The sequence below is a fragment of the Salmo salar genome, chromosome ssa16 (assembly GCF_905237065.1).
Source record: "Salmo salar chromosome ssa16, Ssal_v3.1, whole genome shotgun sequence".
Lineage (NCBI taxonomy): Eukaryota > Metazoa > Chordata > Actinopteri > Salmoniformes > Salmonidae > Salmo > Salmo salar.
In genome coordinates, this window is record NC_059457.1 from 78037576 (window position 1) to 78054894 (window position 17319).

General features: G+C 44.9%; 1 protein-coding gene across 1 annotated transcript in view; it reads right to left on the reverse strand.

The window, feature by feature from the left end:
- The window catches only part of LOC106574795 (interphotoreceptor matrix proteoglycan 2), a 34807-nt gene that overhangs the window by 9581 nt on the left and 7907 nt on the right, over positions 1-17319 (reverse strand). The window contains exons 8-17 of the mRNA XM_045697984.1: positions 17030-17191; positions 12822-12880; positions 12673-12693; positions 8994-9250; positions 8607-8668; positions 6661-6862; positions 4751-6408; positions 4258-4477; positions 2934-3144; positions 2629-2817 (exon numbers count right to left, since the gene is read on the reverse strand). Of these exons, the coding sequence (XP_045553940.1) occupies positions 2629-2817; positions 2934-3144; positions 4258-4477; positions 4751-6408; positions 6661-6862; positions 8607-8668; positions 8994-9250; positions 12673-12693; positions 12822-12880; positions 17030-17191 (3041 nt within the window). The remainder of the gene's footprint in view (positions 1-2628; positions 2818-2933; positions 3145-4257; positions 4478-4750; positions 6409-6660; positions 6863-8606; positions 8669-8993; positions 9251-12672; positions 12694-12821; positions 12881-17029; positions 17192-17319) is intronic.

Sequence of the window (17319 nt, forward strand, 5' to 3'; positions counted from 1 at the left end):
CTTCTGGAGGGAGATCTGACCGAACAACAGCCATGGAACGATGATGGCCCATTCGACACCTGGCGCGCGAGTTCATGTTGGGTACCCTCGTTCCAATACGTTATAAAAGAGTATGCATTCGTCCACCTTGAATATTATTCATGTTCTGGTTAAAAAAGGCCCTAATGATTTATGCTATACAACGTTTGACATGTTTGAACGAACGTAAATATATATTTTTCCCCTCGTTCATGACGAGAAGTCCGGCTGGCTTAGATCATGTGCTAACAAGACGGAGATTTTTGGACATAAATGATGAGCTTTTTTGAACAAAACTACATTCGTTATGGACCTGTGATACCTGGAAGTGACATCTGATGAAGAGAATCAAAGGTAATGGATTATTTACCTAGTATTTTCGATTTTAGATCTCCCCAACATGACGTCTAGTCTGTATCGCAACGCGTATTTTTCTGGGCGCAGTGCTCAGATTATTGCAAAGTGTGATTTCCCAGTAAGGTTATTTTTAAATCTGGCAAGTTGATTGCGTTCAAGAGATGTAAATCTATAATTCTTTAAATGACAATATAATATTTTACCAATGTTTTCTAATTTTAATTATTTAATTTGTGACGCTGACTTGACTGCCGGTTATTGGAGGGAAACGATTTCCTCAACATCAATGCCATAGTAAAACGCTGTTTTTGGATATAAATATGAACTTGATAGAACTAAAAATGCATGCATTGTCTAACATAATGTCCTAGGAGTGTCATCTGATGGAGATTGTAAAAGGTTAGTGCATCATTTTAGCTGGTTTTATGGTTTTGGTTACCCTGTCTTTGAATTGACAAAACATTACACACAACTCTTGTAAATGTACTGTCCTAACATACTCTAAATTTATGCTTTCGCCGTAAAACCTTTTTGAAATCGTAAAACGTGGTTAGATTAAGGAGATGTTTATCTTTCAAAGGGTGTAAAATAGTTGTATGTTTGAAAAATTTGAATTTTGACATTTATTTGGATTCAAATTTGCCGCTCTTGAAATGCACCTGCTGTTGATGGAGTGCACCACGGGTGGCACGCTAGCGTCCCACCTAGCACATAGAGGTTAAGAAATCAAAATATATTTTATATTTGAGGTTCTACAAAGTAGCCACCCTTTCAATTGATGATAGCTTTTCTCTCAACCAGCTTCATGAGATAGTCACCAAGAATGCATTTCAATTAACAGGTGTGTCTTCTTAAAAGTTCATTTGTGGAATTTCTTTCCTTCTTCATGCGTTTGAGACAATCAGTTGTATTGTGAGAAGGTAGGGTTGGTATACAGAAGACAGCCCTATTTGGTAAAAGACCAAGCAAATATTATGGCAAGAACAGCTCAAATAAGCAAAGAGAAACAACAGTCCATCATTACTAAAAGACATGAAGGTCAGTCAAAATGCAACATTTCAAGAAAGTTTCTTCAAGTGCAGTCGCAAAAACCATCGAGCGCTATGATGAAACTGGCTCTCATGAGGACCGCCACAGGAAAGGAAGACCCAGAGTTACTTCTGCTGCAGAGGATAAGTTCATTAGAGTTACCAGCCTCAGAAATTGAAGCCGAAATAAATGCTTCACAGAGTTCAAGTAACAGACACATCTCAACATCAACTGTTCAGAGACTGCGTGAATTAGGCCTTCATGGTCGAATTGCTGCAAAGAAACTACTACTAAAGGACACCAAAAAGAAGAAGAGACTTGCCTGGGCCAAGAAACACGAGCAATGGACATTAGACCGGTGGAAACCTGTTCTTTGGTCTGATGAGTTCAAATTTGAGATTTTTGGTTCCAACCGCCGTGTCTTTGTGAGACGCAGAGTAGGTGAACGGATGATCTCCGCATGTGTGGTTCCCACCATGAAGTATAGAGGAGGAGGTGTGATGGTGTGGGGGTGCTTTGCTGGTGACACTGTCAGTGATTTATTTAGAATTCAAGGCACACTTAACCAGCATGGCTACCACAGCATTCTGCAGTGATATGCCATCCCATCTGACAAGCTGTGTAAGGGCTATTTGACCAAGAAGGAGAGTGATGGAGTGCAGCATCAGATGACCTGGCCTCCACAATCACCTGACCTCAACCCAATTGAGATGGTTTGGGATGAGTTGGACCACAGAGTGAAGGAAAAAGCCAACAAGTGCTCAGCATATGTGGGAACTCCTTCAAAGACTGTTGGAAAAGCATTCCAGGTGAAGCTGGTTGAGAGAATGCCAAGTGTATGCAAAACTGTCATCAAAGCAAAGGGTGGCTATTTGAAGAATCTCAAATATAAAACATATTTTGATTTGTTTAACACTTTTTTGGTTACTACATGATTCCATATGTGTTATTTCATAGTGTTGACGTCTTCACTACTATTCTTCAATGTAGAAAATAGTAAAAATAAAGAAAAACCCTTGAATAAGTAGGTGTGTCCAAACTTTTGACTGGTACTACAGTTATTAGGCAAGCCAAAATATTATCAGATAACATTACTCTACAAGCAACATTGCAGTGATATCTTAAATAACCATTACACATCGTAATTCATCTGTATATACAAGAGGTCAGGTAAATAATCTGATTTACTCCTTCTCCCTCTGGGTTTATGAGTCTGCTGCTTACCGTAGAGGATCCTCTGAATCCTCCTTGTCATAACCGTCCCTTAGAGTCCTGGCCAGGAAGAAGATTGCCCCAGAAGCCACCAATAGGAAGCCAGCCACCGACGCTATGGCGATGCCCACCACCAGAGGTTCTGACACATACTCCTCACAGTGTTCCCCGCGGTACCACCAATTCTCTCCTACACGACATCTAGAACCACACAGAACAGAATTAGAACCATATGCATCTCAAACACACACATACACACACACACAACCCTATAGTGAATTAATCATGTCAGTGTCCTTAACTAAACTCCCACCCACCTGCAGATGGCTCCCTTGCCGGGGATGATATCACACTTCCCATCGTTGAGACAGAAGTCCTCCTGCAGGTCACAGATACTCTGGCACGGCAGTCCGTCCACACTGAAGTAACCCGCGTCACACACACACTCCGCCTCCCCGGACCAGCGGTTCACCGTGCACATTGAATACTCATTACACGCTTGGAACTTGCAGGGGTTTGCCTGGTTGCCTGGCAACAACAAATAAAACATAAACAAAAGTGTTGTGTGAGACCTCAGTTTCACCATCAGAGAACATGGTGACTCAGGGATGGGGGTTTGACTGGTTGAAGCCCACTAATTCTAAAATAACACATAAATACACCACAAAAAATATATGTTAGAATGTTTCAGACTTTAGTCGTAAATTGGCTGATGATGATGTGCCCAGAGCACTTTAGTTGTCACTATCGGACCATTCGAGAAAAGAGCGAAGTATTCTAACCCTAACTTTGACTCCAACCTTAACTCTCTAACTCTAACCTTAACCCTTAACAAATACCTTTGTCTTTTTCTAATCCGACGCCCTGTGGAGACCTTACAGTAATGTGTGACATGATTAAGCATCAGTGTTACAGTAGATGATTATGATTGGCTCAGACAGATTACAACACAGATTATACTGTAACGACCCAGCCGGCCTTAAAGAATAACACCATGGTGACTCATCCTCATTATCACACATACTGTACAGTACTGTTGCTGGTCACATTTTACGTCTGCCCAGACGAGGGTTGCAAAATTCCCAGAAGACCTGGTTGGAGGATTCTGGATTTCCTGCTTAATCCCTCCTGATTCCTGGAATCCTAAACAATGGGGATATTGGTAAAACCAAGGAATTTATTGAAAGTTCCCAGAATTTTGCAACCCTAGCACAAACAGAAGTGTCAACCACATGAGATCACCATCCACGGGGCCACAGTATCAAAGCCATTGACACATTGAAATTGTTATGTTATTTTCGTGGGCTCTTTGAGTTACAAAGTGTTGCGAAAACAACATGATTCATAACCAGAGAGTCATCTTCAATGACTCAATCAATACAGCAATCTCCTGCTGATGTGTTAATGTGAGAAGTTTGTGTTAGGTCAGCGTGCCATTGCTTCTGTTGTCGACTTTCACATCTTTCAAGATCCAATAATGAAACCTCAGCTATAGAAGATCATCCACCAAACGGACATTACTGTCAGGAAATGCTTCACAACAATGAGCACTTGTTGACATGATTTCATACATTTCCTACTCTCACTGCAGAATAACATCACTCAAGACTCAAGTATGACTTGTTTGCAGCTGAGGTTTACCTGATTCCACATCCAGTGAGTATTTGTCTATGGAGAGGTTCATGGTTTGGAAGGCTGAGTTAGCGAAGTCCTCTAGGATAAGGTAGACAGTGTTGGTGACCCCCCGAGAGACGGGCTTCCCGAACTTCATCCTGCTGTTCACCACGATGCTGCCGTTACGGAAATTCAGGATCTCCAGGTTCTGGAAGTTGCTGAGGTTGGACTGCAGGTAAGGGACAAGCTACAGAAAGAGACATTGTTACTTTATGCTTCCCAAAATACCGAGATATACTGTATCCCACAGGTACTGTACGACTTGTGACAAATCCAATAACAATGGAAACAGTTCATTAGAAAGTTCTACTACAGAATCCATTATAAGCAACATATTACAATATTCACCGCAATGAAAATGGTAAAATGGACTTGAGTAGGCCGTCTCTATGCATACTGAACATTAATTTATGGCCCCCATACCCCAATGTTACTGCAGCTAACCCCATATATCCTTTACCAGTTCGAGGAACCTCTGCTCCAGGGCTTTGTACTCTGTGGAACTCTTGTTGAAGAGGTCCTCAGAGAACATCATGTTGGTCACCCTCAGGCTGAAGAACACCATCAGATCCTTGCCAGGGCTCATCGCCATGGCGATGCTGCCCACGTCTGATCCGTGGGCGATGCTGGAGTACCCGCTGCTGTCCCCGCCATACACATCGAAGGTGAGGTCAATTTCCGGCATGGGGGAGTCCGGTGCGTAGTCTCCAACCGCTTGGATTGAAGTGCCGATTTCTAGTTCGTATGTGTCGTGAGCTGGGGAAGGGGGTGCTAGCGCCATGCTAACATCTCCTTCTTCAATGCTAACATCTGACTCTTCTGCTGCCTCAAGCAGGTTTTCTGTGGGTCTGAATGTTGGCTGGAAGAATGGAGGTAGGATCATTGGGGCAATTTCAGGTGTCTCAGAGATGTCAATGTCATCATGTGGGGCTATTTCGGTGGTGGCTGGATGGTGTGTGGCTTCCTCCTCTTCCGGTACAGAGTCCGATATACGAGTGAAGGGAGATTCCTTCTCGGGGGATACGATGCTATGAGACTCTATGACTTCCGGGGCTGCTGTACCTGCAGCCACAACAAATATTTCATCTTCAGCTAGGTCCTCCTCTGAGATGTCAAGGGCTGGGAGTTGTGTGGCCAAGGGCTCTGTGACCTTCGCCCCCTGTTCCTCCAAGATCTCCACCTCTCCGTCTTCATCCTCAGGATCGGGCACCAAGAGCAAAGGTCTGTCGGTGAAGGCTTCGATCTCTGGTGGTTTGGCGGTGATCATATCGAAGATGGACTCCTTGACTGTGAACAGCTCCATGTCTATGAAGGTAGGTGACTCTGTGACTGTGGGGAGTTCAACCTCTATTGGACTGGTTTGCTCCGACAGCTCCTCAACAGAACCATGGGTCTCAGCTGCTGGCCCTTCCAACACGAGGGCCTCAGTGGTGTAAAACTGAGGATAGGGATGATCAGTGACTGGTGCTATGATGGTGAATGGTTCGCTTGGGTAATAATCGTCATACATCCCAGAGGCCTCCAGCGTCTGTATGGAGAGCTCCACGGTCAGGGTCTCTGCAGTCCAGAACACAGGGGCTTCAGCGGTGGTCGTGTAGTCAGGTCGGGTACTAATGTCTTGGGTCACAGGCAGTCTGTCCAAGAAAGGCCGTTGTGGCTCATCCTCAACTGGGGCTGATTCTGGATGGGACTCAAAAGGACCCATGTCCTCTGGAGATTCAGTCGGGACAGATTCGGTGATCTCTTCCCCCTTCTCCTCCTCCTTCTTCTCTTCCTCCTTCGGTTCCACTTCTGGATCTGGTAAATGCACCTCCCCCACCACAGAATCCTCCTCCTCCTCCTCCTCCTCCTCTATGTAGTCCGTCTCCTCAGTTGTCACGGGAAACCATGGGAAGACGTCAGCCCCTTGGTCATCCCCAGAGAAGCCGGAGCCAGAGCCAGCATCCAAATCTGGGTCTACTCTGGGAAGTGCCGGGACCGGGGCCTCTGTGGTCTGTGGTTGTGAAGGGGAGGAGGTAGAGAAGCCTCCAGCACCGACCACACCATCCCCATCGGGAGTATGAGAGTCTTGCTGGGTGTTGCTGAGAAGAAATCCCTCTTCTTCAATATTTCCATTATCTAGAAAAACAGGAAAAACACATGGTTTGTTACTGGAACATGGAATCTCCCTTCTCTTCAGTGAAGGTAAACAGGGTGAAACACAGAATAGAGGAGAATCCATGAGATTAACAATGGATAAATGGTTTCAAAACTCTATTAAATCAGATTTGAATGTGTTTTTTTGTGTTGTTTGTTACTGTGTGGTTGACAGTATACAAGGTGATGTGAATGTCGTGTCGTGATTTAGGAGGTAGAAACCGGACTGCTCACTCTCTGCAGGGACAGCAGTGGTGCTGGGTGGCAAGGTGGTTTCATCCAGAACGAACACATCATTTTCACTGGCCACAATGCTCCCGGAGCCCTTCAAAGGGTCCACAGGAAACAGGAAATCATCCTTCTTCAGAAAGATGTTGCTGACATCCAAGTCTTGGCCAGGAGCATCTGGTGGTTTCTCAGCAGCCAGAACATTGTCCTGACACACCAGGAAGAAAAGACAAAGGTTGATAAAAGTGCAATGACATTATTCTTACATTCTACTAACGTATGAGAAATGTATGTCTAGTAACTCACACTTAAATTAACGTCCAAGTGTATTGTTGTCTACCTTTAGCCCAAACGGGAGGCTGGCAGACACGGCAGACATAGAAAATGCCAAGAATATACCTGGATTAGGCTGGCTAGAGGAAAGATAATCCTAAATCCTCTATCTATACAGGAATTGTCCAGACGATACACCTGGGCTGGCCATGCCCCAAGGATGGACACACGCAACTACAGTACATAGACTTACATAGACCTACATAGACCTACACCACCCATGCATACATAAATTCAAAAATACATAAATTTCCCATGCACAGATCAAAAAGCACATGCATAGGATGACAGACATGATCACGCATACATTCAACAGTCCTTATAGAAGTCAAAGTGGAGAAAAAAAATGATCCTCAACATCTTCAATGAATTACAGTGGAAATTCATCCTTCTTCTATCCGGACTAACTTCAGTGGAAAGAAATTGCACTGGCACGCAGAAGATACATTTGGACACGAAAGCCAGCCCTCTGTGCCTCCCTAGCTGCAGCTGCAGATTAGTTGTGTTTTTCTCTCTCACAAGGTTGAGTTGTAACAGATACAGATGTTGCCCTTGATATGTGTACTTCACAAAGTAAATATTCAGAAACACAAAATACCTCACGATAAACTAAATCTGAGTGAAATTCACATATACATCGCTAGCAACAGATGCCCTATATGAATGAATGCAACAGCACAGGCCTTTTAACCTCACCATATGTTCTGTATTAGTATCTCCTGCTCAAGGGACAGAGAAACACACACACACACACACACACACACACACACACACACTTCATCTTCCACAATGAAAGTGGGCTTCCTGCAAACAGCCATGTTACTCAGTGAGACCGTCAAACCGGGTTGTGTTCACACAAATGAGCAAAGCGTCATTGTCTTTCACCACAGGATAAACAAAATGTTGTGTTATGCCCTAAGGACAACAATAAAGTTCTGTTTGGTCAAAGTGGACCCATTTAATGACGAATGGACTTCATATGTGCTTATCTTTAACTACCAGTAACTGCCTTGTGCCTGTGTTAGACCCTAGGAAGCTTGCCATTACCTGAGAGAATGAGAGAGAACATATGGTAGTCAAGACAAATTGGACAACGCCATTCAGCCAAAACAAGATTGTAAATCAGTTTAATAAAAGGATGAGAAAAAATAGGAAAAAAATGAGGGAGTAAATTCTGAGATTATTAAGTTTGTTTCCAGTCAAATGTGTCTTTGTAATTACAGTGCCGTCTATGAGAAAAGCGGATCATTCGGCGTAATAAATTCATGTCATATTTCCACTCAAACCAGATTTCTTTCTATATTTCTTAGTGATTGAACACAACTGTTTGCTTAATATGGCATGCTGACTTGCGTCTTGAGACTAGTTTTGTGGAAAATGGACTTGACTATTTTTACAGACTTTTACTGAACTGAGACAGCTGGGTATGAATTCCATTTTCCAAAGCAACTTTAGCAACAAATGACTTTCATTGCATTCATTTTAGTGTAGCCTCCACACCAACACACATTGAACTAGCAATGTCATCATCTACATATTCAGTTGACTATATTGTTAAACGGATGCGATACACAATGTTCCTCAGGACAATGTGGAGCAGTGAACTGACACTCACTCACCATCATGTCATTGGACTCTTCTGGTTTGGTGGTGGGTCTCCCTCCCAGAAACAAGTGATCAACTGGAAAATAAAACAGTCATACACAAATCAACTGGAGAACCCTTTTCACACAAATCCCAGGACTAAACCCTTATTTAGCAGTGGTCGCCACCCCTGTTCCTGGAGCACTCCTCTCTGAGCAAGCTTTTGTTTCAGCACTAACACACTTAACTAGATATAACTAGATATATAGCTAGTACTAGATCAACTAATCCTCAATACTATTACTAGTCTGGTTAGGTGTGTTAGTTCTGTGCTGGAATAAAAGCCTTCTCATAATGTAGCTCTCTCTAGGATCAAAGTTCATGACCCCCTGTTGTACAGTTCAGCCGGTCTGTAGACCTACCTCGCTCTAGCTGCAGTGAGTCAGGGTCTACATCCAGAGTGGTGTTGCTCATGAAGTTCTCCTTGTGCAGGGCTTCAGTGATGTAGTTTCGGAAGTCTGTTATGGTGTAGACCACGGTGGGGCGTTCAACGGCGTCACGGTAAGACTTCTCCACCACGTTGGACTGGAGGTTGATGTAGTCCATGGTCTCGTTACTGATGCCTGCCCCGTCCACCTCCAGAGTCACTGCGTAGTGGACTACCACAGACAACATACCCCTAGAGGAACAACATTCATTTGATAGAGAGAGAGACACACATTGAGGAACAGAGAGACACATTGAGGAACAGGGTGAGACACACATTGAGGAACAGAGAGAGAGACACATTGAGTAACAGAGAGAAACACATTGAGGAACAAAGAGAGAGACACATTGAGGAACAGAGAGACACATATTGGGGAACAGAGAAACACATTGAGGAACAGACAGAGACACATATTGGGGAACAGAGAGACACATTGAGGAACAGAGAGAGAGACACATTGAGGAACAGAGAGACACACATTGAGGAACAGAGAGAGAGACACACATTGAGGAACAGAGAGAGAGACACATTAAGGAACAGAGACACATTGAGGAACAGAGAGACACAAGTTGAGGAACAGAGAGAGACACATTGAGGAACAGAGAAAGACACATTGAGGAACAGAGAGAGACACATTGAGGAACAGAGAGAGACACATTGAGGAACAGAGAGACACATTGAGGAACAGAGACACATTGAGGAACAGAGAGACACAATAAGGAACAGAGAGACACATTGAGGAACAGAGAGACACATTGAGGACCAGAGAGAGACAAATTGAGGAACAGAGAGACACATTGAGGAACAGAGAGACACATTGAGGAACAGAGAGACACATTGAGGAACAGAGAGACACAATAAGGAACAGAGAGACACAATAAGGAACAGAGAGACACAATAAGGAACAGAGAGACACAATAAGGAACAGAGAGACACATTGAGGACCAGAGAGAAACGCTTTGAGGAACAGAGAGACACAATAAGGAACAGAGAGACACATTGAGGAACAGAGAGACACATTGAGGAACAGAGAGACACAATAAGGAACAGAGAGACACATTGAGGAACAGAGAGAGACACATTGAGGAACAGAGAGACACATTGAGGAACAGAGAGACACATTGAGGAACAGAGAGAGACACATTGAGGAACAGAGAGACACATTGAGGAACAGAGAGAGACACATTGAGGAACAGAGAGACACATTGAGGAACAGAGAGACACAGTGAGGAACAGAGCGACACAGTGAGGAACAGAGAGACACATTGAGGAACAGAGAGACACATTGAGGAACAGAGAGACACATTGAGGAACAGAGAGACACAGTGAGGAACAGAGAGACACATTGAGGAACAGAGAGAAACACATGAGGAACAGAGAGACACAATGAGGAACAGAGAGACACATTGAGGAACAGAGAGACACATTGAGGAACAGAGAAACACAATAAGGAACAGAGAGACACATTGAGGAACAGAGAGACACAATAAGGAACAGAGAGACACATTGAGGAACAGAGAGACACAATAAGGAACAGAGAGACACATTGAGGAACAGAGACACATTGAGGAACAGAGAGACACAATAAGGAACAGAGAGACACATTGAGGAACAGAGAGACACAATAAGGAACAGAGAGACACATTGAGGAACAGAGAGACACAATAAGGAACAGAGAGACACATTGAGGAACAGAGAGACACATTGAGGAACAGAGAGACACAATAAGGAACAGAGAGACACATTGAGGAACAGAGAGACACAATAAGGAACAGAGAGACACATTGAGGAACAGAGAGACACATTGAGGAACAGAGAGACACAATAAGGAACAGAGAGACACATTGAGGAACAGAGAGATACAATAAGGAACCGAGAGACACATTGTGGAACAGAGAGGGGTGCCCTCATCTTGGATAAGGTTGCATTGCTCAAATGTCTCAAGTAGAAATGATTGTTACACTTTACTTTGAGCCCACAGGTATAACGAATTATAATGCAGTCATAATGCTCTCATAGGGATCACAAGTGATTCCCAGTCTGATGAATAGATGCCAAATAGTAAGACATGTCATGTTGGACGTAATAAAACATTATAAGAGCTGAAAAAACACTTAAAACAAGACATACAAATTAGGGAAAGTGCTGTGAAAACATAATTAGTGATTGTGTGAGTTTACCCACCAGGGTTGGTTAAACCGGTCCTAGCTTAAAGAGGTCCTAGCTTAATTATTACAGAGGTCCTAGCTTAAAGAGGTCCTAGCTTAATTATTACAGAGGTCCTAGCTTAAAGAGGTCCTAGCTTAATTATTACAGAGGTCCTAGCTTAAAGAGGTCCTAGCTTAATTATTACAGAGGTCCTAGCTTAAAGAGGTCCTAGCTTAATTATTACAGAGGTCCTAGCTTAAAGAGGTCCTAGTTTAGGCACAGTGCAGTCAAAAATGTGATTTTCCTGTGTTTTATAGATATTTCCACACAATGAGGTTGGAATTTTACTGTGAAATTGTGAAAATGATGATAATGCCCTTTAAGTATAAGAGCTGTTTGAAAAGACCGCCTGAAATTTTGTGTCTGCAATGGTGCCGATGCACTGAGCTATAATGATTGACAGGCATTGGAAGTATGCTTGTAATGCTGGTAAACATAGTGTGTAACAACTGACCTGAAGACTGTGGCAAGCAAGCAGAAAACATCTAACCATGCAGTAAGTACAGTAAAGGCTTGGTTCTTTGGCTCAGCCAGACACAGATACACATGCATATCCCATTAGTAGATATACATGTGAGATAGACTCAGTGGGATTTGGTTTAGCTCAACTGTGCAGTCATAATGGTTGAACTTGGAGTGATAGCATCGCAATGAGATGGATTTATCATGCTCCAGTGCACTTTCACACAGGTATCTAGCCTGTTATTACAGCACTATCCAGGACGTCATCAACTGTAATGTGCGTGTCAGTGGTCGTTGTCATGGATTAAGGAGCCATAAATCCTGACATGTGAATGCATTAACAGTAACCAGGTTTCCAGCCATCCTTTTTATGAGAGTAAAGTACATGTTGGATTTAAAAATGTCACGACAGGCCTGATGGGAACAGCAAATCTGGCGACAAAACAAATCCGCTAGACAAGGTGGGAATTAATTATGCGAGATATGGCGGCGGAAACCCCTTTATGTGCATATATTGATAAATATTGAGGGTCTTATTCTGGAGACATGATGATCGATGCTTGGCTGGCTGCCGTTTGACAAATAAAAATGATTATCATAACAATCTCATCATTAAAGTAGCCTGCTGTATATGCTATCTGTTGGCTAGAGCGCACATGCCAAAACCATAGTGGGCACATTCACTATATAATTCACTATTTGTGGTGAAAAAAACATCATTGTGTGAGGGAAACCCATTTAACTTGGATTTTTTATTCAGTACATGGGAATTTAACCGCAAAAGTTATTTCCATGTGCACTACATCATCACGCACAGCGTTTTATCCTCACCAAGCATGTGGTTTTTATGCAGATTTTAGAGTATTCGCATGAACATCTGTAGCCAATTGGATGTAAACCTTGTGAGACCGTTATTTGGGTCAGAAGAAAGAAAATATGCTTACCTTTGGAGGTCCTTCTGAGGCCTGGACACATTTGGAAAAGACAAAGAAATATTAGAACTTGATATTGAAATAGCATATTGCCTGTTCAATTAAATAGTATGATTTATAGGTAGTAGATCAATGGATGTATAGCTGTTAATGACGCTTACCTGAATTCAACTACAAAGACCTTCTTGAATCCTGGTAACCTTTCAAATGCATCTTCAATCTAGATGAGAATGATGAAAAGAAAACACACTTAGTTAATTACCACGTCAAGTTGGAGTTTTTCTCAAGAGAATGAATGTTTTTCTCAAGAGAATGAATGTTCGCCAGTCATGCCTGGGTCTACAGCAGTACTGTGAATCCTTTACGCCACTAGTTAGTAATATCATTCTCAGTCCAGGACCACATAGTATGATCAATTACTGCAGTATAGACAAAAATCAAGTCAGTCCCCTGTCCAAGTCTGTGTCGTGCTGTCTGTGTGCTAAAGCTATCCTCTAGGATCTGTGCCACCTCCCTTCTTTCCCCTCTTGGCCAGGAGCAGTAAGGCTCTGTCCTCTTACTTATTCATCCTCTCTGCATCTCAAATGGCACCCTATTCCCTATTTAGTGCACTACTTTTGACCCGGCCCCAAGGGGCTCTGATCAGGTCCTGGTCAAAAGCACAGCACTATATTGGGAAATAGGCGGCCATTTGGGACACAGCCCATGTCTATAACTAATGGCCTCTGCTCTGACATAAACTCTGGCTCTGCTGGAGAAAAGGCCAAAATGTGAGGTGGCAACATCCATCGATGGGAATACACCGTCCGTCACTGTGGGTTCCCTGTCATGTCCTGGCCAGTATAAAGGTTAATTAGTATTGTAGTTTGGTCAGGACGTGGCAGAGGGTATTCGTTTTATGTGGTTCGGGGTGGTGTGTTTGTTGAAGGGGCATTTGATTTAGTATTCCGGGGTTTTTGGGCACTGTTTGGTTTCCATGTATTCTATGTTTAGTCTAGTATGTCTGGTTCTATGTTGGGTTAATTGGGGTTGGGACTCTCAGTTGAAGGCAGGTGTTCTCTATCTGCCTTTGATTGAGAGTCCCATATATTAGGGTGTGTTTGTGTTTGTTATTTGTGGGTGATTGTTCCGTGTATAGCGTCAAGCCTAACAGGACTGTCAGTTTATCGTGAGTTTGTTTTTGTTATTTTGTATATCCATCTTGAGTTTATTAAATGTTCAAAATGAACTATATCGACTCTGCTGCGTATTGGTCATCTTTTTACGACGATGATTTCGTTATATCGTCCTCCGACGAAGAAATCCCTGACAGAATCACCCACCAAACCAAGACCAAGCAGCGGAGAAAGGAGCAGCACGCTCAGGATACGGACTATGTGGAGAGATGGACATGGGAGCAGGTTATGGCCGGAGAAGGCCCATGGAGTATGGCTGGTAAGGACCGGGAACGTTTACGAGGATCAAGACTGGCGTTGAAGCACGAGAGGCACCCCCAATAATTTTTTTGGGGGGGGCACACGGGTAGTTTGGCTAGGCGTAGGAAGAGCCGGAAGCCAGCTACCCGTGGTTATATGGAGGAGCGTATGGGGTGGAGAGTGCTATGTTTCGCTGAGGAGCGCACTATCTCACCCATACGCACGCACAGTCCGGTGCGCGTTATTCCAGCCCCTCGCAGGTGCCGTGCTAGAGCGGGCATCCAGCCTGGTAGGAGGATGCCTGCGCAGCGCATCTGGTCGCCGGTACGCCTCCGAGGACCAGGCTACCCAACTCCCGCTCTACGCACAGCTACCATCAGGCCCCTGCACAGCCCAGTCTGCCCTGTACCAGCACCCCGCTCGTACAGGGCTACTAGTTCCATCCAGCCAAGACGGGTTGTGCAGGAGGTAAGATCAAGACCGACTGTGCGCCTCCATAGCCCTGGGTTTCCAGCTCCTGTCTCTCGTGCGGACCCGGAAGTGCGTCAACCCAGTCCGACTCGTCCTGTTCCTGCTCCCCGCACTAGCCTTCAAGTGCGTCAACCCAGCCACGCCAGTCAACAGTCACCAGAGCTGCCCGCCAGTCAACAGTCGTCATCAGAGCTGCCCGCCAGTCAACAGTCGTCATCAGAGCTGCCCGCCAGTCAACAGTCGTCATCAGAGCTGCCCGCCAGTCAACAGTCGTCATCAGAGCTGCCCGCCAGTCAACAGTCGTCATCAGAGCTGCCCGCCAGTCAACAGTCGTCATCAGAGCTGCCCGCCAGTCAACAGGCGTCGGAGCTGCCCGCCAGTCAACAGTCGTCGGAGTGGCCAGACTGCGCTGAACTGCCGGAGTGGCCAGACTGCGCTGAACTGCCGGAGTGGCCAGACTGCGCTGAACTGCCGGAGTGGCCAGACTGCGCTGAACTGCCGGAGTGGCCAGACTGCGCTGAACTGCCGGAGTGGCCAGACTGCGCTGAACTGCCGGAGTGGCCCAGACTGCCCTGAACTGCCGGAGTGGCCAGACTGCCCTGAACTGCCGGAGTGGCCAGACTGCCCTGAACTGCCGGAGTGGCCAGACTGCCCTGAACTGCCGGAATGGCCAGACTGCCCTGAACTGCCCCGAGTTGCCAGACTGCCCAGACTGTCCCGAGTTGCCAGACTGCCCAGACTGTCCCGAGTTGCCAGACTGCCCAGACTGTCCCGAGTTGCCAGACTGCCCAGACTGTCCCGAGTTGCCAGACTGCCCAGACTGTCCCGAGTTGCCAGACTGCCCAGACTGTCCCGAGTTGCCAGACTGCCCAGACTGTCCCGAGTTGCCAGACTGCCCCGACTGCCCCCCGGCGATGCCAGAGTGGCCCGACAGCCTGGAACGGCCGGAACCAGAGCCACCGCCAGATATAGGTGGGTTGGGGAGGGGGGGTGTAGCACAGTGCTGTCGTTGACGGCAGCCACCCTCCCTTCCCTCCCTTTAGTAGGGGGGAATTTTGGTTTTGTTGTTTGGGGTTGTTTTTTTTTGGTTTTTTGTTTTAAGGTGCTTCCGGGGTTAGCACCTTTAAGGGGGGGGTACTGTCACGTCCTGGCCAGTATAAAGGTTAATTAGTATTGTAGTTTGGTCAGGACGTGGCAGAGGGTATTCATTTTATGTGGTTCGGTGTGGTGTGTTTGTTGAAGGGGCATTTGATTTAGTATTCCGGGGTTTTTGGGCACTGTTTGGTTTCCATGTATTCTATGTTTAGTCTAGTATGTCTGGTTCTATGTTGGGTTAATTGGGGTTGGGACTCTCAGTTGAAGGCAGGTGTTCTCTATCTGCCTTTGATTGAGAGTACCATATATTAGGGTGTGTTTGTGTTTGTTATTTGTGGGTGATTGTTCCGTGTATAGCGTCAAGCCTAACAGGACTGTCAGTTTATCGTGAGTTTGTTTTTGTTATTTTGTATATCCATCTTGAGTTTATTAAATGTTCAAAATGAACTATATCGACTCTGCTGCGTATTGGTCATCTTTTTCCGACGATGATTTTGTTATATCGTCCTCCGACGAAGAAATCCCTGACATTCCCAGCAGAGGACATGTTTCCAGAGCTGTCACACTGACTGGTGTACCTCTGATTTTTCCAGGCAGCTTTCTTCCTGTTCGCTCTGTAGTGAATACAGTATATAGCTGGCAAGCCCGGACAACCAGTACAACATTCGAAAGCTGATTACAGAAAATAGATACAGTAGAATACATATATATCTTTCAACCTCTTCCGAACTTTCTGTTTGTACTCTGTACACGCAAAAGTTAATCATGTAAAATACACTGTACAAACAAAACATTAGGAACACCTGCTTTCCATGACAGATGGATCTCTTATTGATGTCACCTGTTAAATCCACTTCAGTCAGCATAGATGAAGGGGAGAAGACAGGTTAAAGGATTTTTAAGCCTGGAGACAATTGAGACATGGAGTGGGTATGTGTGCCATTCAGAAGGTGAATGGGCAAGACAAATTATTTTAGTGCCTTTGAACGGGGTATGATAGCAGGTGCCAGGCGCACCGGTTTGAGTGTTTCAAGAACTGCAACGTAACAATTTCCTGTGTGTATCTAGAATGGTCCACCACCCAAAGGACATCCAGCCAACTTGACACAACTGGAAAGTATTGGAGCCAACATGGGCCAGCATCCCTGTGGAACGTTTTCGACACCTTGTAGAGTCCATGCCCTGACGAATTGAGGCTGTTCTGAGGGCAAACGGAGGTGCAACTCAATATTAGGAAAGTGTTCCTAATGTTTTGTACACTCAGTGTACATCCTGTATGTCAAAAGTAAGGAAACAAAAACAAAAGCGGGTGTCAAAAAGGACGGGACCAAACAATTGCTTTTATCAAGAGCCTGCACGGGGACAGTAGAATACCAACTCTACTGTACCTTATGGGTGAAATGTTTGGCCACGCGTTGGTAGTAGAAGCTAGAGGGGTCTCTCAGGGCGTCGTTGTAGTTCTCTCCCTTCAGCTGGATGCTGAGTTCCACCACATGCTCCTTCATGGGTGTGGACGGCCTCGTCATGATGTCCTCGATCTCATTGCCCAGCTAAACACAGGACACAAAAACAGTTCACAAACAGCTCACATCATTACAATATCACTTCACTCTCATTCATTTCAGTGTCTTTAATCTATAGCTGATGCACCTCTCTTATTGTGTGTTTAAGAAGGCTT